This window comes from Macaca mulatta, chromosome 14 (assembly GCF_049350105.2).
Source record: "Macaca mulatta isolate MMU2019108-1 chromosome 14, T2T-MMU8v2.0, whole genome shotgun sequence".
NCBI classification, from domain to species: Eukaryota; Metazoa; Chordata; class Mammalia; order Primates; family Cercopithecidae; genus Macaca; species Macaca mulatta.
The window spans coordinates 119,742,115-119,768,021 of record NC_133419.1 but is presented as its reverse complement, the minus strand read 5'-3'; the positions used below and the strand labels follow the sequence as shown (position 1 = coordinate 119,768,021).

Below are 25,907 nucleotides of genomic sequence, written 5' to 3'. Positions count from 1 at the left end.
AAGGACCTTTTCTCCTGTTTATCATCTGATAGTACATACAGCAAGATGCCAACCTACCCATTATTAAGGTAGGTTAAGCCCAAAGCTCCCTACCCGAGTCTGCCTCCTGCTTGAGTATTTTGCCCAAACTACAGCCATAGAGACCAGCAAGAGGAAAGAGCAAGAGTTGTTTTGTATGTCTTGGTCCAGGCTGCTCCTGGAGCTCAGTCATTAGGTCTTTTGCAGAGGTCCTTCAGTAAATTGAACTGTACGCAATGCCACAGGCCCCACCCATTACTGGAACGAGACTGAGCCAACATGGTCTCCAAGAACACCATAGGAGGGAAGTGGAACGCCAGGAGAGCAGAGGGAAGGAAGTCCATCATGCAGTTAAGAATCACCAGGAAGTCCCCAGAAAAAAATCCTTAAGCTCCCAAATCATTATATTCTTTTATTTATAGACTCTGCGAGCAAGGACCCAAGCACAGCCTGGTGCTCTTGGATAGAGAATAAAGCAGCTATTGTCCACACTCAGAGGTTGCTGAGGTGCCCTCCCCCACTGATCTGGAATGATCTACACTGCTAGTGAAGAGGAGGGATGGCAGGCTGGCTAAATAAGAAGGCAGGGAAAGAAAGTCTGCTTTAGTTCTGAGGGCTGCGACATTAGATGAGAGTGGAGCCCTGGGCATGTCAGCCAGCCTTCTGTGTAGCACCCGCTCAGGTCCCATTGTGTCTGTCCTCTCGGTCCTCCACTGTTGCCCACATCTTCCTCCAGGCTGCTTAAGTGCCCCTCCTGGAGTGCATGAGCAGGTCGCGCTGCAGCCCAGCCTCCAGGCTGGAGGTCAGTCTGGCTGTGGGAGGGTCGGTCAGCAGAGTCAATTTGTTGAAAACACCTCTGCCAAAGTAGTCAGCAATCACAGAAAAGCTGTCATTGGAGCACTTGAGCTGCAGGAGAAGAGGAGGGAAGGAGTACCAATCAGAATCAAAGTGCTTGTTTCTCAAATGAGGAGGAGATAAGGAAACAAGCCCTCCAGTGACTCTGTGACACTAGTGGGAATCCCCTGGCCCATCTAGCCCACTCATCCCCACCTGATGCTGGAATTGATCATGGAGATCTCGTTTCTGTTCCTGGGCCCGGATCATATCCATGACCTTCCGGTTTTCAGGGAGGCAGGTGGGGCAGTCAGCATCACTTTCCGAGTAACTCTCAAAGCAATGTTGGTGGAAGGAGTGGCCACACAGGAAGTGGACTGAGGGCAACTCCAAGGCACTGTTACAGATGCTGCACTTGGTCTTTTGGAAAATCTTAGGACTACAGGGAAGAAAGACCAGAAGTGAGTGGCAAAAGTGAGGGCAAGGCCAGGAGTCAAGGATAAGAAAGAAGGCAGCTGAAGTGGATGGCGCAAGGTCACCGGTAAGGCCCCTGAAGGCCCTGCCCTGCTCTTCTTATTGCCTTAGGGGAGTCAAATGATTATAACAGCCCTGGACCTGTAGTGAGTGTTAGCATGCTCCCAACAAGGCCAACTCAGCCTGGGGATCATTTCCTCTCTCTCCATTTTCACAACTGCCACTAAATTAACTTTCAGGTCTGTACTCAGATGTGACCCTTTCAGTGAGGCCTTTCCTGGCCACATTCTCTAAACTTGTTGACACACTTCTTCCCCGCTCCCCTTGCGCAATTTATTTTCCACTCAGAACTTACCACCACCTAACGTACTACAAAAGTTTGCCTGTTTGGCCGGGCGCAGTGGCTCACACCTGTAATCCCAGCACTTCCGGAGGCCCAGGCAGGTGGATCACCTGAGGTCAGGAGTTCTAGACCAGCCTGGCCAATATGGCGAAACCCTGTCTCTAATAAAAATATAAAGATTAGCCAGGCATGGTGGCAGGCACGTGTAATCCCAGGTACTCGGCGGGCCAAAGTAGAAGACTCGCTTGAACCCAGGAGGCAGAGGTTGCAGTGAGCTGAGACCGCACCATCGCACTCCAGCCTGGGAGACAAGAGCGAGACTTCATCTCAAAAAAAAAAAAAAAAAAATTTTTGCCTGTTTGGCCAGGTGCGGTGGCTCATACAATCTCAGCACTTTGGGAGGCCAAGACAGGCAGATCCCCTGAAGTCAGGAGTTCAAGACCAGCCTGGCCAACATGGTGAAACCCTGTCTCTACAAAAATACAAAAATTAGTCAGGCATGGCGGGAGGCACCTGTAATCCCATCTACTCAGGAGGCTGAGGCAGGAGAATTGCTTGAACCCAGGAGGTGGAGGTTGCTGTGAGCCGAGATCGCAACATTGCACTCTAGCCTGGGTGACAGAGTGAGACTCCATCTCAAAAAAAAAAAAAAAAAAAAAGTTTGCCTATTTAACATGTTTGCTGTCTGTCTCTTCTAAAACATAAAGCTCCAGGAAGGCCAGGCTTTTTGCCTGTGCTGTTCAGAATAGTGCTTGGGACATCACAGAGACTCAGAATTTGTAGAATGAAGAAACTTGTTCTCTAATAAATATTTTACAGAATGTTAAGGGCAGATAAGATTTCAGAGTTGGGATTATGGCTGGGCACCGTGGCTCATGCCTGTAATCCCAGCACTTTGGGAGGTCAAGGCGGGAGGATCGCTTGAGGCCAGGAGTTTGAGACCAGTCTGGTCAACACTGTAAACCCCATCTCTACTAAAAATACAAAAATTAGCTGGGCTTGGTGGCGCATGCCTGCAATCCCAGCTACTCTGGAGGCTGAGGTGGGAGGATCACTTGAGCCCGGGAGGTCAAGGCTGCAGTGAGCCGTGATCACGCTCCTGCACTCCAGCCTCAGTGACAAGATCCTGTCTCAAAAAAGAAAAACACCAGAATGGCTTCCAACCACAATATGGATGTGTTTAGAAAAGGTAAAATACAGGCATATAAAGAACAAAAAGTACCTGCTACAAAATAATATCCTCCAAAGCCCAGTAAATAATGATCTGTGTAATAAACCATTTTTTGGAATTCTTCCATTAAAACACACCTTGAAGAATCAAAATGCTCAAAAGCACTCCATAGAATCCTCTATGGAAAGTACTTAGTAATAAATACCCTGTGAAGGGCAAGTTATCCCCTGGACTCCTCCACATATCCATGCCCTGGGTACCTGGCCTTGAGCTCTTGGATCTCCTGGCGGATACGGGTGGTCTCCTCTCGGTACCGCCGCACCCGCAGCTCATCCTGTGCAATCTGCTGGCTCTGTTTCTGTAGTTTTTGGACCAGGTAGTCTCTGATGACGGACAGTGTGGCTGTGGAGTTGTGGGCCAGGGTCTGCACCACTGAGATTGGGGTCCAAGAGGAAACAAGACAATGAACTGCGTGCGGCACTCTCTGGATAGAGTTGAAGGGCCCCTGCCACAGAGCCCAGCTGTCAGCAGCTTGTCACCCACCCATCCTGTCTTCCCAAGTACCTAGAAGAGGTGGCATGAGGTTCTTGTTCTCGATATGCTTGAGGACAGCTGCCACATACTCCTTGCAGTCCTCCTCCTTGCGAGCGAAGTAGCTGAGGGCCTGCTCCCACAAGGAGGGGTCCTGCTCCCCGTGGCGCTCACACACGGTGATGACCTGCCGGTACTGCTCGTGCTGCATGTGGTAGTGCATGATCTGCTGGAATCTGTGGCCGGGGCAAGGGCACACCTCAGTGGCTGTCTCTGGAAAATGACTTGGATTCTTCCCCTTTCCCTGAAATTCCCCAAACTCTTACAGCTTCCCCTGCTCATAGAGGTAAAGGACACCATCCTGGAAGTCATGCATCTGGCACAGGACCAGGGCCTTGTCAAAGACGTCGCAGAAGCGACCACTCTTCAGCAGGGAGATGGCCTCTGCGTGAAGCTTCTCTTTGACCTGGAGAAGGAGGAGGGCAGAGTTGCTGGACAAAAGGGGAAAATCACAAGGTCTCTTTGGACAAGGCCAGTCAACTCTTTCCCTCAGTCCATTCCCTCTTCACAGAGGACCACTGAGCCCCGTGGTAAGGTGTTACTGGTCTAAGGAATGCAGTGAAAGGCAGCCCCCAAGACGGAAGAATGGAGATGGCATGAACTGTCTTTTCTCCTGCAGCCCTGGCCAGGCCTCACCTGTGGGTCCTTTTCATGAGCCCAGTTCTGCAGTCGCAGCTCAAGGAGTGTGTCGTAGATGCCCTGGGGTGAGTCTGGCTGCACTTCACTCATGTGCTCTAGGAAGGCCTTCAGCTCTCGCGGGTTATTGGCAAAGATGGGGATGAACTCCTCAGAGTTGGCCTAGGATGGCAAGGGAGGAGAAAGGAGGCTGAGTGAGTGGGCGTGATATACAGGAAGCCCCTGAAGTGATCCCCACTGTCTGAAGCTCTTTTCCCTGCAGCCTCACCCTGCAGCCTGGGGCCTCCTTATCGCTGTGGCCTTCGAGGCTGGGCCGATAATCAGTACAAAGTCCCTTCAGCAACTGAGTTGTCTGCTCTGGTATATGGTGCATGAGGATCTTGCCATAGCGCTTCATGTTGCTCTCTGCCTGCTCAAAAGGCAGCTTGCCGATGTACCGAAGGGCTTCCTGATAATTCTGTGGAAAAGTAAAGGGCAGAGTAGTGCATACTCCTGCCTCAGCCACCAGAAAGCACTTTCATCATTCTGGGGATGTCTTCAAAAACAACACGGCTCGGCCCAAGTTAAGAGTCTCACCTCTACTCAGGAGGATGGGGTGGGAGGATCACCTGAGCCCAGGAATTCAAGTCCAGCCTGGGCAACATAGCGAGACCCTGTCTCTTGGGGAAAAAAGACAGAGTCTCACCTACCTTAATGTCCTCTAGCTGGATCTTCAGGTACCACTCATGATGTGCATGGTTCTCTGCCAGGTACAGGGCATGGGAGTAGTAACCAGCCTGCCGGAGGACCTTGATGGCTGTCTCCACATCAAAGTGGACTTCACTCTCACTTTTTGTCTGCCGAGGAGACATGAGACAAAATCATTTACACAGACGTAGCTAGAGAAGGGAGAGGAAACAGGCATCTGACTTTCAGACAGATGCCTAAGGTGATACCATAAAGTCCACGCTTTGAAAATATTATGCTAGTCAGCCTGTGGGAGTGTCTGACTAAAGTTTTCCTCTACCCCTACCATTAGAGGGACACCGCTAGGGACAGGGCTTCCCCAGTGCCACCACCCTGGGCTTAGATATCATGGGAAGTTCTAGAGTCATAAAACAAGAGGGGAGACGGCACAGAACTAACAGGAACAGCCGCTCCTCTAAATAAGGTCAGCCCTTTCCTCTCCCTGTATCTTGCTGAAACGAACAAGTCCCAGTGGAGCCACCTCATGCTCAGTGGGGCCTCCAGGACTCTCCCACCAACACCATCCTGCACCTTGATGAACTCCTCCAGCTTCGAGCTGTCCTTGAGCTTGGTATAGCAGTTGAGGAGCAGGGTGGTATGGTCAGCATTGGCCAGGGATTGTCGGTGCAGGGTCTGCAGGTAGGCAGTCAGGTTGTGAATGCGCTGGGCATCTAGAAACTTGCGGATCACGTAGGATGGCTCCAACTTTCCAATGGTTCTAGGGAGACATGTGTACCAGATAGCATCTGAATCACTATACTTGTCCAACTCATGTACACAGGAATCACTTGCAGATCTTCTCAAAATGCTAATTCTATTTCAGTGGATCTGGGGTGGGGCCTGAGATTCTACATTTCTAACAAAGTCCCAGGTAATATCGGTGCTACTAGACTGGGACCACAGTGGGTAGCAAGGCTCGAGGGCACTGCTTCTTAAATTTGGCTAAAAATAGGAATTCTAAAGAGAATGGGGAAGAGGCTAGACAGGTTTCTTTTTATATTATTATTTTGTTGTTGTTTTATTGTTGTATTTTTGTTCTTTTTCTTATATATTATTATTTTTTAATTTAATTAATTTTTTTTTTTTTTTTTGAGATAGAGGTTTGCTCTTGTTGCCCAGGCTGGATTGCAGTGGCACAATCTCGGCTCACGACAGCCTCTGCTTCCCAGGTTCAAGTGAATCTCCTGCCTCAGCTTCGCAAGTAGCTGGGATTACAGGCATATGCCACCACGCCCAGCTAATTTTTTTTTTACGCTAGGATTACAGGCGCCCACCACCATGCCCAGCTAAATTTTGTATTTTTAGTAGAGATGGGGTTTCACCATGTTGGCCAGGATGGTCTTTAACTCTTGACCTCTGATCCACCTGCCTCGGCCTCCCAAAGTGCTGAGATTACAGGCATGAGCCACCACGTCTGGCCTTGTATTTTTTTTTTTTAAGTGGAGACAGGGTTTTACCATGTTGGCCAGGCTAGTCTTGAACTCCTAACCTCAAGTGATCCACCCGCCTCAGCCTCCCAAAGTGCTAGGATTACAGGCATGAGCCATGGCACCCAGCCATATTTTTAAATCTATGTATTTATTTGTTGTTAGAAATGGGGTCTTGCTATGTTGCTCAGACTGGGCTCAAGCAATCCTCCCACCTTGGTCTTCCAAAGGGATAGGATCACAGGCACATGCCGCTGCACCCCAGCCTTAGACAGGTTTCTTTTATTTATTTATTGTTTTTGAGATGGAGTCTCGCTCTGTTGCCCAGGCTGGAGTGCAGTGGCGCAATCTCAGCTCACTGCAAGCTCCGCCTCTGGGGTTCAGGCCATTCTCCTGCCTCAGCCTCCCGAGTAGCTGGGACTACAGGCACCCGCCACCACGCCCGGCTAATTTTTTGTATTTTTTAGTAGAGACGGGGTTTCACCATTAGCCAGGATGGTTTCGATCTCCTGATCTCATGATCCGCCCGCCTTGGCCTCCCAAAGTGCTGGGATTACAGGCGTGAGCCACCGCACCCGGCCACCTTAGACTGGTTTCTAAAACCCCTTCTCAAGGCAGAAAATTCCAAGAATTAGTACTGAGGGAAGGAATTATGGAAGCAAGAAATGAATATCTTTTCCCCCTTAAAGAACCAGGTCAAAGTAAGTATTTACAAAGGCCAAGCTAAAGTTTAAAATGAGAGGTAATCATCAGCTGAACTGCATACTGGTCATATAATATTTGACCCTAAAATTCCCTTTTCAACAAGGAATCTTGTCCTCTCATTTAAGGCATCATAGTTCCTGCAAAAAAAATTAAAAAGGCCGAGCATGGTGGCTCATATCTGTAATCCTAACACTTTGGGAGGCCAAGGCAGGTGGATTGCCTGAGCTCAGGAGTTCGAGACCAGCCTAGGGAACACCGTAAAACCCTGTCTCTACTAATAATACAAAAAATTAGCCCGGCATGGCGGCATGCACCTGTAATCCCAGCTACTCGGGAGGCTGAGATAGGAGAATCGCTTGAGCCTGAGGCAGAGGCTGCAGAGAGCTGAGATCACACCATTGCACTCCAGCCCGGGTAAAAGGTGAGAATCCATCTCAAAAAACAAAACAAAACAAAAACAAAAACAAAAACGCTGGGAGCGGTGGCTCATACCTATAATCTCAGCACTTTGGGAGGCCGAAGCAGGCAGACCACCTGAGGTCAGGAGTTCATGACCAGCCTGTCTAACATGGTGAAACCCCGTTTCTACTAAAAATACAAAAAAGTGGCTAGATGTGGTGGCATGCACCTGTAATCCCAGCTACTCGCGAAACTGAGACAGGAGAATCACTTGAACCCGGGAGGCAGAGGTTGCAGTGAGCCAAGATCGCACCATTGCACTCCAGCTTGGGGAACAAGAGCGAAATTCCATCTCAAAAAAAAAAAAAAAACCTAACAAACAAAACAAAAACAAAAGCAAAAACAGTTCCTGGTAGAATTCTAGCCCCTACCTGGAGCATGGATGGGCTTTAGCTATCTAGCTGCCTGTCCCTACATTCACAGCTATATCCCAAAGTGCCTCCAGACTGACCGGATATACTGCTGGACAGCCCCATCGTGGTTGCCCTTGCTGTAGAGATGGTCTCCATACTGCATGAAAATCTGGGCCAGCCCATCACTGTCCAGATGTTGGCTCTTGGCAAGGTTAATCGCCATCTCAAATAGGTTCTTCTTAAATAGCATCTAGAAGGGAAGAGAGATTAGAAAATTGGTAGAAGTGGTCCTGGTAAGACACTTTCCCAAAATGTTGCCCACAACATGCAAAACAGAAAGTCCTGGATTTCTGATCTGCCTAGATCCTAGACAAACCTAGAGCTCCCAGAAATCCCCAAGATCAGTATCACCTTATTTCATAAGGTGCTCTGGAAACAAAGTGAACCCTTAGAGTGGGCTCAGACTCCCAGCCATTATTTCCCTCTAAAGCCCCATCCCAGGCCATTTACCTTATAATCCTACCCTAAGGAAGCTGAGTAAGGCTGTGACCCACAAGGAGGGAAACACCCTAGCCAATATGACTTGGGGAACCTGCTCCTGCAGCTGCTTCTAGGTGCCTGTGGCCAGCTCTGGGAGCCTGGTGGCCTTGCCTCCAGTTTGGTCTGTGTGTCCTTCTCCTGCAGTGCGTGGACCCGCCCATCCCGCGTCAGCACGTACAGGGAGCCCCACTCAGCAAGCACATCCACTACATCCTCAAAGACGGCGCTATAGGCTATGAACTTGTTGCACAGGTCATAGATGTTTAGAATCTGCTTGTCGGAGCTCTGTGAGTCCCTGCTGGTAAACTCTGACCTGCATAGGAAAGAAAAAGCACCAGATATTTGGACATCTCTGTCTTATCTCCCCTTGATTTCCTTTCCCATGATAACTTTGGTGCACATTCCACCCAGCACAAATCACCTCTCTGGTCCCTCACATCCCATACCATGCAGCACTATGCTGGTAGTTGTAGAAAGAGAACATATAAACCTGACCTTACCCTTTAGGATCCTACAATTAACCCAAGCAACAGATGAGAAAATTAAGTACATTCAGATATCCATTCATTTAGAAAATAATCATCCAATACATGGTATATTTAAAACATTGTGCCTGGAACTGAATGAAAGCAAAACAAACCAGCATCTAACAGGGAGTACTTTCATCATGCAGAAGACCCCACCTACCCCTTAAAAAAACAAAACCAAAACAAAACAAAAAACTTGCATCCCACATTTCCCAGCACTTTCTAATTTCTCCACTCCTGAATCCTTTGTTCCTCTGCCCAACTTATTTTGACAAAAGAGTTAAAAAACAAAACAAAGTAAGGACGGGCGCGGAGGCTCACGCCTGAAATCCCAGTGCTTTAGGAGGCCGAGGCGGGCAGATCATGAGGTCAGGAGATTCAGACCATCCTGACTAACACAGTGAAACTCCATCTCTACTAAAAATACAAAAAATTAGCCGGGCATCAGGGCAGGCACCTGTAGTCCCAGCTACTCGGGAGGCTGAAGCAGGAGAATGCCGTGAACCCAGGAGGCGGAGCTTGCAGTGAGCCGAGATCGTGCCACTGCACTCCAGCCTGGGCAACAGAGCGAGACTCCGTCTCAAACAAAACAAAACAAAACAAACAAACAAACAAAAAAACAGGTCTAAATTCCCCGGAGCATTCTAGTATACTAGGGCTATGTAGCAAACACCTGCAGCAAAAACACCCATTTTTCATTAAAAAAAAATGTTATAACCAACTCTAGATATGTGTCACCAGCCGGGTGCAGTGGCTCATGCCTATAATCCCAGCACTTTGGGAGGCCGAGGCAGGTGGATCACCTGAGGTCAGGAGTCTGAGACCAGCCTGGTCAACATGGTGAAACCTTGTCTCTACAAAAAATACAAAAAGTAGCCGGGCATGGTGGCACATGCCTGTAATCCCAGCTACTCAAGAGGTTGAAGCAGGAGAATCACTGGAACCCAGGAGGCAGAGGTTGCAGTTAGTCGAGATCACGCCACTGCACTCCTAGGTGACAGAGCGAGACTCCATCTCAAAAAAAAAAAAAAAGAAATGTTATCTACATAACACCAGAGTAGGAGTAGGAGACTGGCAGGATCCAGGCATTAGGATTTTAAAATCAGGCGGACTCTGGGGAACAAGTCCAGCCCTCTCCCTGTCCCTTTTCACTGGAGTCCTTACTTGGGAGAAACCTTCCGGTCACGGGAGACAATGACAAGGTAGCCTCTAAACCAGTGGGCAATGAGCTTGTGGCCCTCAAAGGCGAAGCAGGGCCCACGTTCATCAGGCTGATACAAGTAGACACACTCATCCCCGGCCACAATGAACTGCAGGTCCTGAGAAGGGTCACTTAGGGCTGAGCAGCGCAGGCCACAACCATGGGTGTCCAACTCCACGCGAGGATAGTCTTTTCCAGAAACTATATAGGACTGCCAGAAGTAAGAAAGGGGTTAACAGGCTCCTTTGAGGAGGTAACACTAAGCCTTCACGAAGGTATTCTCATCTCCATACTGGCTCTTTTTTCCCTCTTAGCATTCTAAGTCTTTCTCTTGGCTGCTGACCTTCTTCATTAACCATCACCCATCTATTAAATATATAACAGAGGGCCGGGTGTGGTGGCTCACGCCTGTAATCCCAGCACTTTGGGAGGCCGAGGCGGGTGGATCACGAGGTCAGGAGATCGAGACCATCCTGGCTAACACGGTGAAACCCCGTCTCTACTAAAAATACAAAAAATTAGCTGGGCGCGGTGGCGGGTGCCTGTAGTCCCAGCTGCTCGGGAGGCTGAGGCAGGAGAATGGCGTGAACCCGGGAGGCAGAGCTTGCAGTGAGCTGAGATCACACCACCGCACTCCAGCCTGGGCGACAAAGCGAGACTCCGTCTCAAAAAAAAAAAAAAAAAAAAATATATATATATATAAAAAAAACAGGGACCACCATTTCTTTCTCTGTATATATTATTTCTATCTAGTACAGAAATTCTACAAGTAAGAGAAATGCAATAATCTTCTACTGTTTTATCAACAGTATTCCTGAGAGAGTAGACTGTTGTAAATCTGGGGCACCAGGAACAAGAAAAGTAAAGATACTTGTCCATTGTCATTTAAAAAGTTAGTTAGAAATAAGCCGGTGCAGGCCGGGCGCAGTGGCTCAAGCCTGTAATCCCAGCACTTTGGGAGGCCGAGACGGGCGGATCACGAGGTCAGGAGATCGAGACCATCCTGGCTAACATGGTGAAACCCCGCCTCTACTAAAAAACACAAAAAAAAACTAGCGGGGCGAGGTGGTGGGCGCCTGTAGTCCCAGCTACTCGGGAGGCTGAGGCAGGAGAACGGCGTAAACCCAGGAGGCAGAGCTTGCAGTGAGCTGAGATCCGGCCACTGCACTCCAGCCTGGGCGACAGAGCCAGACTCCGTCTCAGGAAAAAAAAAAAAAGAAAAAAAAAGAAAAAAGAAATAGGCCGGTGCAGTGGCTCATGCCTGTAATTCCAGCACTTTGGGAGGTTGAGGCAGGTGGACTGCTTGGGCCCAGGAGTTTGAGACCAGCCTGGGCAACATGGTGAAACCCCATATCTAGAAAAAATACAAAAAGGCCGGGCGCGGTGGCTCACGCCTGTAATCCCAGCACTTTGGGAGGCCGAGACGGGCGGATCACAAGGTCAGGAGATCGAGACCATCCTGGCTAACACGGTGAAACCCTGTCTCTACTAAAAAATACAAAAAACTAGCCGGGCGAGGTGGCGGGTGCCTGTAGTCCCAGCTACTCGGGAGGCTGAGGCAGGAGAATGGCGTAAACCCGGGAGGCGGAGCTTGCAGTGAGCTGAGATCCGGCCACTGCACTCCAGCCTGGGCGACAGAGCAAGACTCCGTCTCAAAAAAAAAAAAAAAAAAAAAAAGAAAAAATACAAAAATTAGCCAGGCATGGTGATGCATGCCTGTAATCCCAGCTACTCAGGAGGCTGAGGTGGGAGGATCGCTTGAGCCCAGGAGGCAGAGGTTGCAGTGAGCTGATGCAGCGCCATTGCACTCCAGCCTGGGCGACACAGCAAGATCCTGTCTCAAGGGAAAAAAAAAAGCTAATTAGAAATAAAATTCAAAGCCAGGCGCGATGGCTCATGCCTGTAATCCCAGCACTTTGGAAGGCCAAGGTGGGTGGATTACCTGGGGTCAGGAGTTCGACACCAGCCTGGCCAACATGGTGAAACCCCGTCTCTACTAAAAATACAAAAATTAGCTGGATGTGCTACTGTGCGCCTATAATCCCAGCTACTCAGCTACTCAGGAGGCTGAGGCAGGAGAATCGCTTGAACCTGGGAGACAGAGGTTGCAGTGAGTCGAGATCTCGCCACTGCACTCCAGCCTGAGCAACACAGTGAGACTCCGTCTCAAAAAAGAGAAAGAAAATTCACGTCTTTTTACTACAAGCCCAGAGTCTAACTCTTCCCAGCTTCCTAGGCAAAGAAATAAAATACAAAGCTAGGCAAATGATTCGAATTATATGATTAAAATTTTAACAATCCCACCTTTCCTGTCACTTCCTTACCCTATCCCCCCTGAGCAATGGAGAAGCCCTTCCTGCCTGCTCCTAAGAGTGGAGGCCTTGGTCATACCTGGACGTTCTCTGTTGTCACAACAAACAAGTGAGTTGTCTTTCCTGCTTGGCGAAAGGCCAATCCAGTTACAGGATAGTTGCCCTTGTGCAAAATCTGGGTCTTGCTATGACGGTCTCGGGTGATGTCTCCTTTGTTCAATGTGACACTGCCATCTGTGAAACCTGCAGGAGAACAAGAAAATTACTTCAGCGAGGCTGAAAAGATGAGGAAATGGAGAGGGAAAAAAGACCCTTGAGGCACTCAGAAGTGACAAGCTTTCTCCATATACCCAATCTCTCTAATTAATGGTTAACCTGAATATTGGCACTCACTGACACATCTTCAAAGAACAAAATTAAATCCCTTCCCATTCCAAACTTTATTCCTTTTATTTATTTATTTATTTATTTATTTATTTTGAGATGGAGTTTCCCTCTTGTTGCCCAGGCTGGAGTGCAATGGCGCAATCTCGGCTCACCGCATATAACCTCCACCTCCCAGGTTCAAGCGATTCTCCTGCCTCAGTCTCCCTAGTAGCTGGGATTACAGGCATGTGCCACTACGCCCAACTAATTTTGTATTTTTAGTAGAGATGGGGTTTCTCCATGTCAGTCAGGCTGGTCTCAAACTACCTCAGGTGATCTGCCCACCTCAGCCTCCCAAAGTGCTGGGATTACAGGCGTGAGTCACTGTGCCTGGCCCCCATTCCAAACTTTAATATCTCAAAAGCCTCAGTTCAATTCAAAGTGGTCTCACGAAAACAGTAAAGATGAGAGGCAGAAGCAACTGTGAAGAAAATATATAACGAATCTAGGAGTGTTAGTTTTGCCTTCTGTTTACCAATGGCCATAAAGTTGAGATTTTCATGGACAGTCAAACAAGATACAACAGTTGGCTCTGTTCCTGGAATAGCAGGGAAGATTCGAGTGCAGAGTGGATTGCCACCATCTCTCTTCTCCAGGTTCCAGATCTTAACCTGTGGACAGACCTCAGAAGTGTAAATGCTAGTCATTCTCCAAGAAAAAATCATTTCCAGGCTTCCGGATCTTTCCCATTTCCCTGCTGGGACTCACCAAGGGATTGATGCCCTCTTCATCTTCTCCAACAGATGCCAGAATATTGTGCTGCTTCAGTTGGTACAGGTGTGTCACCCGTAGTTTGTAGGCCTGGAAGCCTGTAAGCTGTAGGGAACGTGGCAAGAACCAGATCTGGCCTTCCATATGTGCAGGGTAGTCAAGGAGCCTCCTTTCCAAGGAGAGATACTTATATTCAGACCAGAACTCAGATAACAATGATATGCATATAACTCTAAAATTTTCAAGGATTTTCCTACATATCATCTCATAGAACTCCCTATCTTAAAAAGAGTAGGGCCAGGCACGGTGACTCACGCCTGTAATCCCAGCACTTTGGGAGGCCAAGGAGGGCGGATTACCTGAGGTCAGGGGTTCGAGACCGGCCTGGCCAACATGGCGAAACCCTGTCTCTACTAAAAATACAAAAATTAGCCGGGCATAATGATGTGTGCCTGTTAGCTACTCAGGAGGTTGAGGCAGGAGAATTGCTTGAACCCGGGAGGCGGAGGTTGCAGTGTGCCCAGATCACACCATTGCACTCCAGCCTGTGCAACAAGAGTGAAACTCCGTTTCAAAAAAAAAGAAAGAAAGCGGGCCATCCCAGCACTTTGGGAGGCCGAGGTGAGTGGATCACGAGGTCAGGAGTTCAAGACCAGACTGGCCAATACGGTGAAACCCTGTCTGTACTAAAAATGTAAAAAATTAGCCGGGTGTGGTGGCGCACGCCTGTAGTCCCAGCTACTCGGGAGGCTGAGGCAGGAGAATCCCTTGAACCCGGGAGGCGGAGGTTACAGTGAGCCGAGATCGTGCCACTGCACTCCCGCCTGGGCAACAGAGTAAGACTCCGTCTCAAAAAAAAAAAAAAAAAAAAAAAAAAAAGAGTGAAAAAGGCCAGAGTTGAGTACCAGCAACATGAAGACGAAAGCAACAACTGCTAGCCTCATTTACCTCCTCGCCAACGATAACGGGCAGGGGAGAGCATGTCACTTTACATATTCATCTTTTTTTTTTTTTTTTTTTTTTTTTTTTTTTTTTTTTTTTTTTGAGACAGAGTCTCGCTCTGTCGCCCAGGCTGGAGTGCTGTGGCCGGATCTCAGCTCACTGCAAGCTCCGCCTCCCGGGTTCCCGCCATTCTCCTGCCTCAGCCTCCCGAGTAGCTGGGACTACAGGCGCCCGCCACCTCGCCCGGCTAGTTTTTTGTATTTTTTAGTAGAGACGGGGTTTCACCGTGTTAGCCAGGATGGTCTCGATCTCCTGACCTCCTGATCCGCCCGTCTCGGCCTCCCAAAGTGCTGGGATTACAGGCTTGAGCCACCGCGCCCGGCCTACATATTCATCTTTTAAAGCCAACTTGCATTTTTTTTTTATTGATCTCAAATTAAGCTAGTCAAATTGCCATGTGCACTTCTCTTACAGATAAGGAAATTAAAACCCAGAGAGGTTAAATGACTTGCCCAGGATTGCTCAGTTGATAACAAGTTAGGAAATGGACTTCTTTCTTCCCGTAGATCACAGAACGACTCTGGATGACCAGCTAAAGGAAAGAGGCACGCGGCACTGACCCCTCCAACAAACAGATTTCATCCTAACTCGATCTCTTCGGGATCCCGGGAGGGAAAAGACAGCTCCAAACGAAGGATATCTCCAAAGACCAGGCTCCCTCGGCCTGAGTCGCAGACAGTGATGCCAGGAGGGAGGCAAAGGAACTTGGAAGCAGCGGATCCAGAAGCAGGTGTGGCCCCGGGAGCGGCCCCATCATTGCCCAGCGGCTCCTTCACCAGCTCCTTGTCGAAGAAAACGAAGCGCCGCCACTGCAGGTAGGCCGCCATTTTGGCCGAGGGCCCCCACCTCCGGGAGCTTTGTCACGTGAGCTGAGCCAGCGAGTCACGTGGTCGGCAGCTTCCGGGAGCCTCTGGGCCCAGGATCTCGAGAGTCCGGGTGACAGCTTCCCGCTGCTGGGAAAGTGGGCGGGGCCGCGCGCGGTAGTCCTAGTTCCGCAGTGTGCGACTTTGCCGGATGTGACTATAACTTCGCTAGCTAAAATGCTTGAGAGCGGACCCTTCATCCCTTTGAACGTGTTTCTTCCTAAAATGCGCGGGTACCGGGAGATCAAGATGAGCGATGTCATGCGCCTTGTGGACTGTAACCCGTCGTGCCTAAGTGAATGACGTTTTGACCTCACAGGACTGTTTTGGGGCATAAATGAAACAGTGTATGTTAAACCAGTTTTTCGGCTGTATGAGAGGAGAAATAAAATTAGAAGTTTGTGTCTGCCACCACGCAGATTGTGAACCATAGTCAATGTCTTACATTCGTTTTTGTTCCCCCTGTCAGAGCGTATGACACCTAACAGACGCTCAAAACGTTTCCCAAGGAAACGGGCTGGGCGCGATGGCTCATGTCTGTCTGTAATTCCAGCACTTTGGGAGGCCGAGGTGGGGGAATCACTTGAGCCCAGGTGTTCGAGACCAGCCTGGGCAACATGGTGAAACCCCACCTCTACAAAAATTACAAAAATGAGCCAGGCGTGGTGGTGGACACCTGTGGTCCCAGTTACTTGGGAGGCTGAAGCAGGAGGATCGATTGAGCCCCGGAGGTGGAAGCTGCAGTGAACCGTGATTGTGCCACTGCACTCTAGCCTGGGTGACAGAGCAAGACCTTGTCTCAAAAAAAAAAAAAAAAGGAAACGGAAATACTGATGGGGCAGGAACTCCCAAGGCCCTGGGCTTTCTCCCCAGGCAGGGTATGGGACATAGAACTGAGCAAAAACCTGGAAGTGGCAGCTTTGAGAGCTGAGTGTTTTAATGATAAGCGGCAGGTGTCCAAGATATTACATGGCCATTCTCCACTCCCAACTCTGGCTAAACCAGCTTTGAATGCAAGCAAGATCTATCCTCATGGACAACTACTGTAGGTTTACTGTTTGTGTGCCATGAGAAGCTATACACAGAAGTGACATAGCATCATTTTGAGATAGTAGGGACATATGAAAAAGTGACTCTGTGGTATTTGTGAAGTTTATTTTTTGCACTCCTCTAACATCCTTTTTTTTTCTTCTTTTTTTTTGAGACAGAGTCTCTCTCTATCCCTCAGGCTGGAGTGCAGTGGCACAATCTCGGCTGACTGCAACCTCCACCTCCCGAATTCAAGCGATTCTCATGCCTCAGCCTACCGAGTAGCGGGGATTACAGGTGCCTGCCACCATGCCTGGCTAATTTTTGTATTTTTAGCAGAGATGGGGTTTTGCCATTTTGGCCAGGCTGGTCTCAAACTCCTTATCTCAGGTGATCCACCTGCCTCGGCCTCCCAAAGTGCTGGAATTACAGGCGTAAGCCACCGCATCTGGCCCTCCCCCAACTTATTTCAGAATATTTGATGCTGTATTTCCACCAGCCACAGTTCCCTGAGAGCGGGGGCTACGTCTTGTTTACCGTGAACGAGGCCTAGCAGAGCCTGGTAGAAGTCCCATGTTTGGTTGGAGGAATGAATGTGGATGACTCCCTTCTTATCCACTCCTCTCCTCAATCTGGTTGATGGGCAGGTGGTGTCCATTTGTCTGAAGAGGTAAATGATAGAAAGAAACTCTAGCCACCACCATGCACACAGATTTCCTGACTTCAACTAACGTTTCTTTCCTCTTCATGACACAGGATATCTCCAATTCATTGTAACTGTTTCAGGATACCAACTCTTGGGCAGAAGCACAAATGGGAGCAGATTGAACCCACTTTCACCTACTGAGCATATTCCATAGTAGTCATCAGAATGTTTAGATGGTATGTTAATATGTCAGTTGTTAAGCCTATGAAGAATATATGTTAAAAGAAGCAATGTGGCCAGGCAAGCTGGCTCACGCTTGTAATCCTAGCACTTTAAGAGGCTGAGGCAGGAGGATCCCTTGAGGCCAGGAGTTCAAGACCAGCATGGGCAACAGACTTCAAAAAAGATACAATGTGGCCGGGCGCGGTGGCTCACGCCTGTAATCCCTGCACTTTAGGAGGCCGAGGCGGGCGGATCACGAGGTCAGGAGATTGAGACCATCCTGGCTAACACGGTGAAACCCCGTCTCTACTAAAATACAAAAAATTAGCCGGGCGCGGTGGCGGGCGCCTGTAGTCCCAGCTACTCGGGAGGCTGAGGCAGGAGAATGGCGTGAACCTGGGAGGCGGAGCTTGCAGTGAGCCGAGATGGTGCCACTGCACTCCAGCCTGGGCGACAGAGTGAAGACTCCGCCTCAAAAAAAAAAAAAAAAAAAAAAAAAAAGACACAATGTAAAAGCAGAGATGTGAACAGGAGATAGAGTGCATCTCCGTTGCTTGGGTGCTCCCCCTGCTGTCCAATGGCAGAGGCTCCACGTCGTCTTCTGAGGGCTGAATCTGGTTCTCCCTGTGCCCATTGGATCCTCTTATTGATGAGGGATACAAAGGCTGAGATTGGCCTGCCAGAGAGACCCACAACACCTCTTCAGACTTACTACCTTCTTTCCTGTCCTTCTTTTGACAAATGTGTATTGAGCACTCCTAGTCCAGGAATTATACCAAATGCCCAGAATATAAATAAACAAGACATGGTCCTCAACCACCACCCTAGGGACAGGCATAAAAAGAACGGACAGTAACAAGCCCCTAATTTTGTGTAGTAAATTATATCTAATAAAGTGCCTTTGCTTTTCACGGAATCTTCATAACAACCATCTGCAGAAGAGGTATCATTATCCCTGATAAGAAATGGAGTCTCAAAGAGTTTAACTTAAAGTGGCTCTCTCTACGCAAAAACTGCAAAGTTCTTTGGAAACAAAATGAGTAATTCAGCCCCCTACCCTCTAATTAGATAGTTTGATGGGTGTAAAGCTAGATTATGCTTGTCAGAACATACACCAGGGTTTGTCTCTTAGTTACACTGGTCTGAATCCAGGAATTTCAGGATAGTGAGGAAGATAACCAAGCAAATTACACATAAAATGACTGTTCACTTACAGTTAGTTCTGCATACTGAGAACTCAAGTTCTAAAGGGACTAAAGATAAAGAAGAAATATAAGTCTTTAGTTTCAAATTAGAGAGGTCATAACTCAGAATCAAGAATGCAAGAATTGTCTTGCAGTATTCTCTCTTTTCCCTTTAGCAAACTGCTGCCCATGATATAAAACAGTTATATCCACTGGAACAAAACAAGAAAACTTCTTGTCCCAAATGCAAACTTTAATATACATATATATATATATATATATTTTTTTTTTTTTTTTTTTGAGATGGAGTCTCGCTCTGTCGCCAGTCACCAGGCTTGAGTGCAGTGGCGCAATCTCAGCTCACTGCAACCTCCACCTCCTGGGCTCAAGTGATTCTCCTGCCTCAGCCTCCCAAGTAGCTGCTTCAGAAAACTTTAATTTTCTGTTTTTCTCATCTGGCTCTCCAGGTAGAAACTATCTTCTTTTTTTGGCCAGGCGCGGTGGCTCACCCCTGGAATCCCAGCACTTTGGGAGGCCGAGGTGGGTGGATCACGAGGTCAGGAGATCAAGACCATCATGGCTAACAAGGTGAAACCCGGTCTCTACTAAAAATACAAAAAAAAATTAGCCGGGCGTGGTGGTGGGCACCTGTAGTCCCAGCTACTCAGGAAGCTGAGGCAGGAGAATGGCATGAACCCGGGAGGGGGAGCTTGCAGTGAGCCGAGATCGAGCCACTGCACTCCAGCCTGGGGGACAGAGCAAGACTCCGTCTCAAAAAAAAAAAAAAAAAAAAGAAACTATCTTTCTTCTATTTTTTTGAGATGGAGTCTCCCTCCGTCGCCCAGGCTGGAGTGCAGTGGCACTATCTCAACTCACTGCAACCTCCATCTCATCTCCCAGATTCAAGCGATTCTTTTGCCTCAGTCACCCAAGTAGCTGAGACTACAGGCGCACGCCATCATGCCAGCTAGTTTTTGCATTTTTTGTAGAGACGTGTTTTTGACATGTTTCTCAGGTTGCTCTCAAACTCCTGGCCTCAAGTGATTTGCCCGCCTCTGCCAACAAAGTGCTAGGATTACAGGCATAAGCCACCACACCCGGCCTGTTGTTGTTTTAATGTTTTTCCAGTTTTCGTCAATAATCACATATTTCTTTCATTCTTTTTTGTTTTGTTTTTTGAGACAAGGTCTTACTCTGTCACCCAGGCTAGAGTGCAGTGGCACAATCACAGGTCACCACAGTCTCCACTTCCTAGGCTCAGGTGATTCTCCCACCTCAGCCTCCCCAGCAGCTGGGACTACAGGCTCACGCCACCAGGCCCAGTTAATTTTGTTGTTGTTGTTGTTGTATTTTTAGTAGAGACAGTGTTTCGCCATGTTGCCCAGGCTAGTCACGAATTGCTGGGCTCAAGCAATCCACACGCCTCAGCCTCCCAAAGTGCTAGGATTACAAGTGTGAGCCACCATGCCTGGCCACATATTTCTTTCTTTTTTTTGGAGTGGGGACCCGGCGGGGACAGGGTCTCACTCTGTCGCCCAGGCTGGAGTGCAGTGGTGCGATCTTGGCTCACCCCAACCTCCACCTCCTAGGTTCAAGTGATTCTCTTGCCTCAGCCTCCCAAGTATCTGGGATTACAGGCACACGCCACTACCACCCAGTTAATTTTTGTATTTTTAGTAGAGACCGGGTTTCACCATGTTGGCCAGGCTGGTCTCAAACTCCTGACCACAAATGGTCCACGCGCCTGGGCCTTCCAAAGTGCTGGGATTACAGGTGTGAGCCACCGTGCCCAGCCCTAGCCGTGTATTTCTTTCGTTAATTCTAAAAATATTGTTATAGAAGTAGGAAAAAACTTATCTTGGTTCCTCTCCTGCTGAAAATGGGCTCTCTCCTGCCTAGGGTTACAGCAAAGTCAAACCTAGCGTCTCTTGAGGCCAGTCAAGGTGGCTCATGCCTATAATCCAGCACTTTGGGGGGCCAAGGTGGGAGGATTACTTGAGGCCTGGAGTTCAAGACCAGCCTGGGCAACACAGGCAGACCTCATCTCTACTAAAAATAAATAAATAAATAAGTAGCCAGATGTGGTGATATACACCTGTAGTCCCAGCTACTTGAGAGGCTGAGGAGGGAGAATTGCTTAAGCCCAGGAGATGGAGGCTGCAGTGAGCTGTGATACACCACTGCACTCCAGCCTAGGCAAGAGAGTGAGGACCCTGTCTCAAAACAACAACAACAACAAACCCTAGAGTCATTTGTATGACAGACAAAATAATTTTAAAATGTTTTATTGAAGTAACAACATACAAAAAAGTTCTATAATACGGCCCACTGAAATTCCAGAAACGAACTGGACACTCCCATAGTAACCAGCAACGAGAACACAGCTAGCGGCCAGGCACCGTGACTCATGCATGTAATCCCAGTATTTTGGGAGGCCGAAGCAGGGCAGATCACCTGAGGTCAGGAGTTTGAGACCAGTCTGGGCAACAAGGTGAAACCCTGTCTCTACTAAAAATACAAAAATTAGCTGAGCGTAGTGTTGCATGCCCACAATCCCAGCTACTTGGGAGGCTGAGGCTAGAGAATGGCTTGAACCCTAGAGGCAGAGGTTGCAGTGAGCTGCGATTGTGCCACTGCACACAAGCCTGGGTGACAGAGTGAGACTCTGTCTCAAAAAAAGGGGGAACATATCTAGCACCCCCAGAAGCTTGCCTTATGTCCTCTTCTAAACCCTCCAGCTTGGGCAACAGAGCAAGACCTTGTATCTAAAGGATAGCAGCATCCTGACTTCTATCCCTGTAGCTTAGTTTTGCTAGCTTTTAAACTTGATGTAAGTTAAATCATACAGTAATATTTGGGCTTCTTTCACTCAGTATTATGTTTGTGGAATTCATTTAAGTTGTCCTATGTAATAATAGTCCACTCATTCCTATTGCTATATAGAATTCCACTGTATGAATCTGTGATTCATTTATCTATCCAATTGTGGATGAGCATTTGGATAGTTTTCAGCCCGGGGCTGTTATAAAGCTATTACCAACAGCCTCTGGGTGAACATATGTTTACTTTTTTTTCCGACAGAGTCTCACTGTGTTACCCAGGCTGGAGTGCGGTGGCACGATCTTGGCGCAATACAACTTCCACCTCTCGGGTTCAAGCAATTTTCCTGCCTCAGCCTCCCCAGTAGCTAGGATTACAGGTGTGTGCCACCATGCCAGGCTAATTTTTTTTTTTTGAGATGGAGTCTGGCTCAGACCCTAGACTGGAGTGCAGTGGCGCGATCTTGGCTCACCGCAACCTCCACCTCCCGGGTTCAAGCAATTCTCCTGGCTCAGCCTCCTGAATAGCTGGGACTACAGGCACGTGCCACTACGCCTGGCTAATTTTTTGTATTTTTAGCAGAGACAGGGTTTCACTGTGTTAGCCAGGATGGTCTCGATTTCCTGACCTCATGATCCACCCGCCTCAGCCTCCCAAAGTGCTGGGAATACAGGTGGGAGCCACCCCTGGCCAACAATTAATTTTTTAAAATTCTTCTGATGTAGGATGTTCTCTCTGATCAACACTGCCCTCAGCCCATCATGTAATTTGCATGGTTTATGTACACATATACCCTTACCAATGTGTCTATTTTACACCTCTGTCAGTTTGGCACGTGTTCTGCAAGAGAGCAACTTTCTTCTCTTGGGTTTCTGCAGTATAGGGGAAGAGATCTAGTCCTCAAATGTTAACAAGTTATTCTGGAAAAGAACTAATGAGTTCACCTGCCTAGGTCAATCTAAATCAGGTGTTCTACATTAAAAATTTCCCATTGTTCTTCAGCTTGTTCTTGTGAAATGCTATTCTCCCCTCTGGTCCCAGAACAAAACAGCTGACTCCTCAGAGCACTTGAAGCTGCTTCACTACCCAGGGGGACAGATACCCATTTGAGAACTGTTCTTTTTTTTTTTTTTTTTTTTTTTAGACAAGGTCTCACTCTGTCGCCCAGCCTGGAGTACAGTGGTACAATCTCGGCTCACTGCAGCCTTTGCCTCCCAGGTTCAAGCAGTTCTCCTGCCTCAGCCTCCCGAGTAGCTGGGATTACAGGCATGCCCCACCACGTCCGGCTAATTTTTTTGTATTTTAGTAGAGATGGGGTTTCACCATGTTGCCCAGGCTGGTCTTGAACTCCTAAGCTCAGGCAATCTGCCTGCCTCAGCGTCCCAAAGTGATAGGATTACAAGCATGAACCACTGTGCCCGGCCCCCCAAATAGGTTTTTAATAAGCACATGAAACGATGAACATGTTTGTTTCCCAACACATTATGACTTCTTTGAAGGTAAGGACAAGCTCATACCCATCTCTGGATTAGCAGCACCTAGCCCAGTGCTTGCATATCAGAGTGGCCCAATAAGTGTTAAAACGCATGCTCTCTGTTTGAAATGAATGAAAAGGCTGGGTGTGGTGGCTCGCGCTGTAATCCCAGCACTTTGAGAGGCCTAGGCAGGCAGGTCACCTGAGGTCAGGAGTTAGAGACCAGCCTGGCCAACATGGTGAAACCGTGTCTCGACTAAAAATACAAAAATTAGCCAGGCATGGTGGTGTGTGCCTGTAGTTCCAGCTACTTGGAAGACTGAGCCAGAAGAATCGCTTGAACCCGGGAGGTGGAGATTGCAGTGAGCCAAGACTGCACCACTGCACTCCAGCCTGGGTGACACAGACTCTGTTGGAAAAAAAAAAAAAAAAGAAATGGATGGAAAGAATCTACTTGGATAGTTGGTCAAAAGTGGAGTCAATTACTGAGAAACAAAATCTTTCCCTGTGGAATTGAATTGACAACTTATATGTCCATCATTATGGCAGAACAAACCCCATGCTATGGAATGTTCTACAGCAGTAAATGAGGAAGTGAATCACAGTGACATGGAAAATGCTCCACACTTTATTATTAGTTTAAAAAAATGGCAAACAATGTAACTGTATAACATTTTATGGTTTTAAAAAAGATAAAATGCAAGCAAGGTGCTGGTTGCAAAAAACAAAAAGTGTATATTATGAAAAGATAAAAGCTACAAGTTTCTAGAGACATATATATGTGTAAAAGAGGGAAAGACCTGGAAGCTTATACATCGCACCAACAATAGCAGGTACCTCCACAAGAGAGAGTGGGGGTTTGGGTTGGTGTCAAGGAAATTTACCTTTATGTAGAATGAATTTTTTTTTTTTTTTTTTGAGACATAGTCTGGCTCTTTCGCCCAGGCTGGAGTGCAGTGGCGCGATCTTGGCTCACTGCAAGCTCCACCTCCTGGGTTCATGCCATTCTCCTGCCTCAGCTTCCTGAGTAGCTGGGACTACAGGCGCCCGCCACCAGGCCCGGCTAACTTTTTTGTATTTTTAGTAGAGACGGGGTTTCACCGTGTTAGCCAGGATGGTCTCCATCGCCTGACCTCCTGATCCGCCCGCCTCGGCCTCCCAAAGTGCTGGGATTACAGGCGTGAGTCACCGCGCCCGGCCGTAGAATGAATTTTTTAATGATTACATTTGTGTATTATTTGTGTAATTAAATTGTTAAAATCTTTTTTTTTTTTTTTTGAGACGGAGTCTTGCTCCTCTGTTGCCCAGGCTGGAGTGCAGTGGCCAGATCTTAGCTCACTGCAAGCTCCGCCTCCCAGGTTTACGCCATTCTCCTGCCTCAGCCTCCCGAGTAGCTGGGACTACAGGCGCCCGCCACCTCGCCCGGCTATTTTTTTGTATTTTTTAGTAGAGACGGGGTTTCACCGTGTTAGCCAGGATGGTCTCGATCTCCTGACCTCGTGATCCGCCCGCCTCGCCTCCCAAAGTGCTGGGATTACAGGCTTGAGCCACCGCGCCCGGCCAATTCTGTTAAAATTTTAAGTGAATTTCTTTTTTTTTTTTTTTTTTTTTTTGAGACGGAGTCTTGCTCTGTCGCCCAAGCTGGAGTGCAGTGGCGCAATCTCGGCTCACTGCAAGCTCCGCCTCCCGGGTTCACGCCATTCTCCTGCCTCAGCCTCCCGAGTAGCTGGGACTGCAGGCGCCCGCCACTGCGCCCGTCTAATTTTTTCTATTTTTAGTAGAGACGGGGTTTCACCATGGTCTCGATCTCCTGACCTTGTGATCCGCCCGCCTCGGCCTTCCAAAGTGCTGGGATTACAGGCGTGAGCCACCGCGCCTGGCCAAGTGAATTTCTATTTCTACCAATTTGTCTACTGCCTGAATACATAACTATTCTTAAAAGGAAGAATAGACTCTCTCTCTGGGACTGCCAATAATTTTTCCTTCTAAGCATAGACACCGGACCACTCTCCACCTAAGCATCACGAAAAATGTAGAGAAAGGAAAAGCTAAGAGCTACTTAAACAAGTTCAGGGTTGACACAGCCCTGGCCCTAACGGCCAGGGCCTTCAAGCGGGTCTTTCTGTGAAGGGTGGCCAGGCATCAATTTAGTAGGAGAGAAAACAGGTGACTTATTTCCATCCACACTTAAGGAAAATGCACTCTCCAAGGACTGCGGACTTTTTTTTTTTTTTTTTTTTGAGGAGTCTCGCTGTCGCCCAGGCTGGAGTGCAGTGGCGCAATCTGGGCTCACTGCAACCTCCGCCTCCCAGATTCAAGCAATTCTCCTGCCTCAGCCTCCTGAGCAGCTGAGATTACAGGCGCCTGCCACCAGGCCCAGCTAATTTTTGTAGTTTTGGTAGAGACGGGGGTTCACGATGTTGGCCAGGCTGGTCTCGAACTCCTGACCTCAAGTGATCCGCCCGCCTCGGCCTCCCAAAGTGCTGGGATTACAGGCGTAAACCACCGCGCCCGGGCGACTGCGCACATTTCTATGGAGCTGTAAATTAAAAGAGAAGGTAGTGAGGTGCTTCTGTCATTCTGTGGCAGAAACTGCTAAAGAGTAGAGAAATATTCACAAGATTTAATAGAATAGAAATAGGAGAAGGTGCACACATGCTCAACCAACTATAGCCTCACAAATAAAAGTGTCTTTTGCGTGTAGCAAAAGTTTGGAATATTCTTATACAAATGAGTGGGGCTTAACCTAAGAAATCTAGGCCAAATTCTGCGACGAATGCATCGGTTATCTCTGACTCATCAACAAACATCTTTTTCTGTGGCTTCAGTTTCCTCAGTAAAACAGAGGGGGTTGCGGCGGACTCAGTTGGAGGCACAGCCATTCTCCAACGTCTATCTAAAGCCTAGAGCACCTCAATACCAACCGGCAGGCAAGCGCCTCCTCCGCAGGGCTGCGGACGGGACGCCTGTCATCCCATTCCTCGGCCGGGCTCTCCAGGTGACCAGAAGAAAAGCCCCGAGTGCGGGACTGCAGTGCGCCCGACGGGCTCCAGGCGCGGGTCACTCCCGAACCCCGGCAGCGAAGCATCCAGCGCCGGAAAAGGTCCCACCGTCGCCCCGGGGCCGGCGGTGGGGAGGAAGGAGTGGAGCGCGGTGGCCCCGTGACGTGGTCCAATCCCGAGCCGACGCCGGCGGTTTTTGTCCAACCGGTGG

General features: G+C 48.5%; 1 protein-coding gene and 1 long non-coding RNA gene across 3 annotated transcripts; both read right to left on the bottom strand.

Annotated features, from left to right (window-relative positions):
• Window positions 1–410: 410 nt before the first annotated feature.
• On the bottom strand, window positions 411–15,286 carry VPS11 (VPS11 core subunit of CORVET and HOPS complexes). Of its 2 annotated transcripts, none has more exons than XM_077964494.1 (16): window positions 14,909–15,286; window positions 13,452–13,623; window positions 13,219–13,354; window positions 12,397–12,560; window positions 9,969–10,216; window positions 8,389–8,590; window positions 7,836–7,987; window positions 5,325–5,511; window positions 4,757–4,903; window positions 4,336–4,524; window positions 4,068–4,229; window positions 3,698–3,837; window positions 3,405–3,607; window positions 3,101–3,272; window positions 1,069–1,291; window positions 411–924 (listed from the first exon to the last, which is right to left on the bottom strand). In XM_077964494.1, the coding sequence occupies exons 2-16, from the start codon at window positions 13,596–13,598 to the stop codon at window positions 760–762; spliced, it is 2,637 nt and encodes an 878-aa protein (XP_077820620.1). In that variant the 5' UTR covers window positions 13,599–13,623; window positions 14,909–15,286; the 3' UTR covers window positions 411–759. The 2 variants fall into 2 exon arrangements, with proteins under 2 accessions (XP_077820620.1, XP_028689889.2); XM_028834056.2 differs by having other exon boundaries at window positions 13,452–13,600; window positions 15,097–15,286.
• Window positions 15,287–15,350: 64 nt separating this feature from the next.
• On the bottom strand, window positions 15,351–25,808 carry LOC144334473 (uncharacterized). The gene is made up of 3 exons (XR_013404332.1): window positions 25,619–25,808; window positions 16,886–17,010; window positions 15,351–15,640 (listed from the first exon to the last, which is right to left on the bottom strand). It is a non-coding gene; the product is annotated as an uncharacterized LOC144334473 (long non-coding RNA).
• Between the last annotated feature and the right edge of the window lie 99 nt (window positions 25,809–25,907).

Bases quoted from the DNA above. Each gene is read 5' to 3' on its own strand.
- VPS11 (XM_028834056.2), bottom strand. From the start codon at position 15,283: ATGGCGGCCTACCTGCAGTGGCGGCGCTTCGTTTTCTTCGACAAGGAG. The intron at 13,355-13,451 runs GTGAGTCCCAGC...GTCTGTCCACAG, and splicing joins AAGAGGGCATCAATCCCTTG to GTTAAGATCTGGAACCTGGA. The intron at 925-1,068 runs GTGGGGATGAGT...CTTCTCCTGCAG, and splicing joins ATGATCAATTCCAGCATCAG to CTCAAGTGCTCCAATGACAG.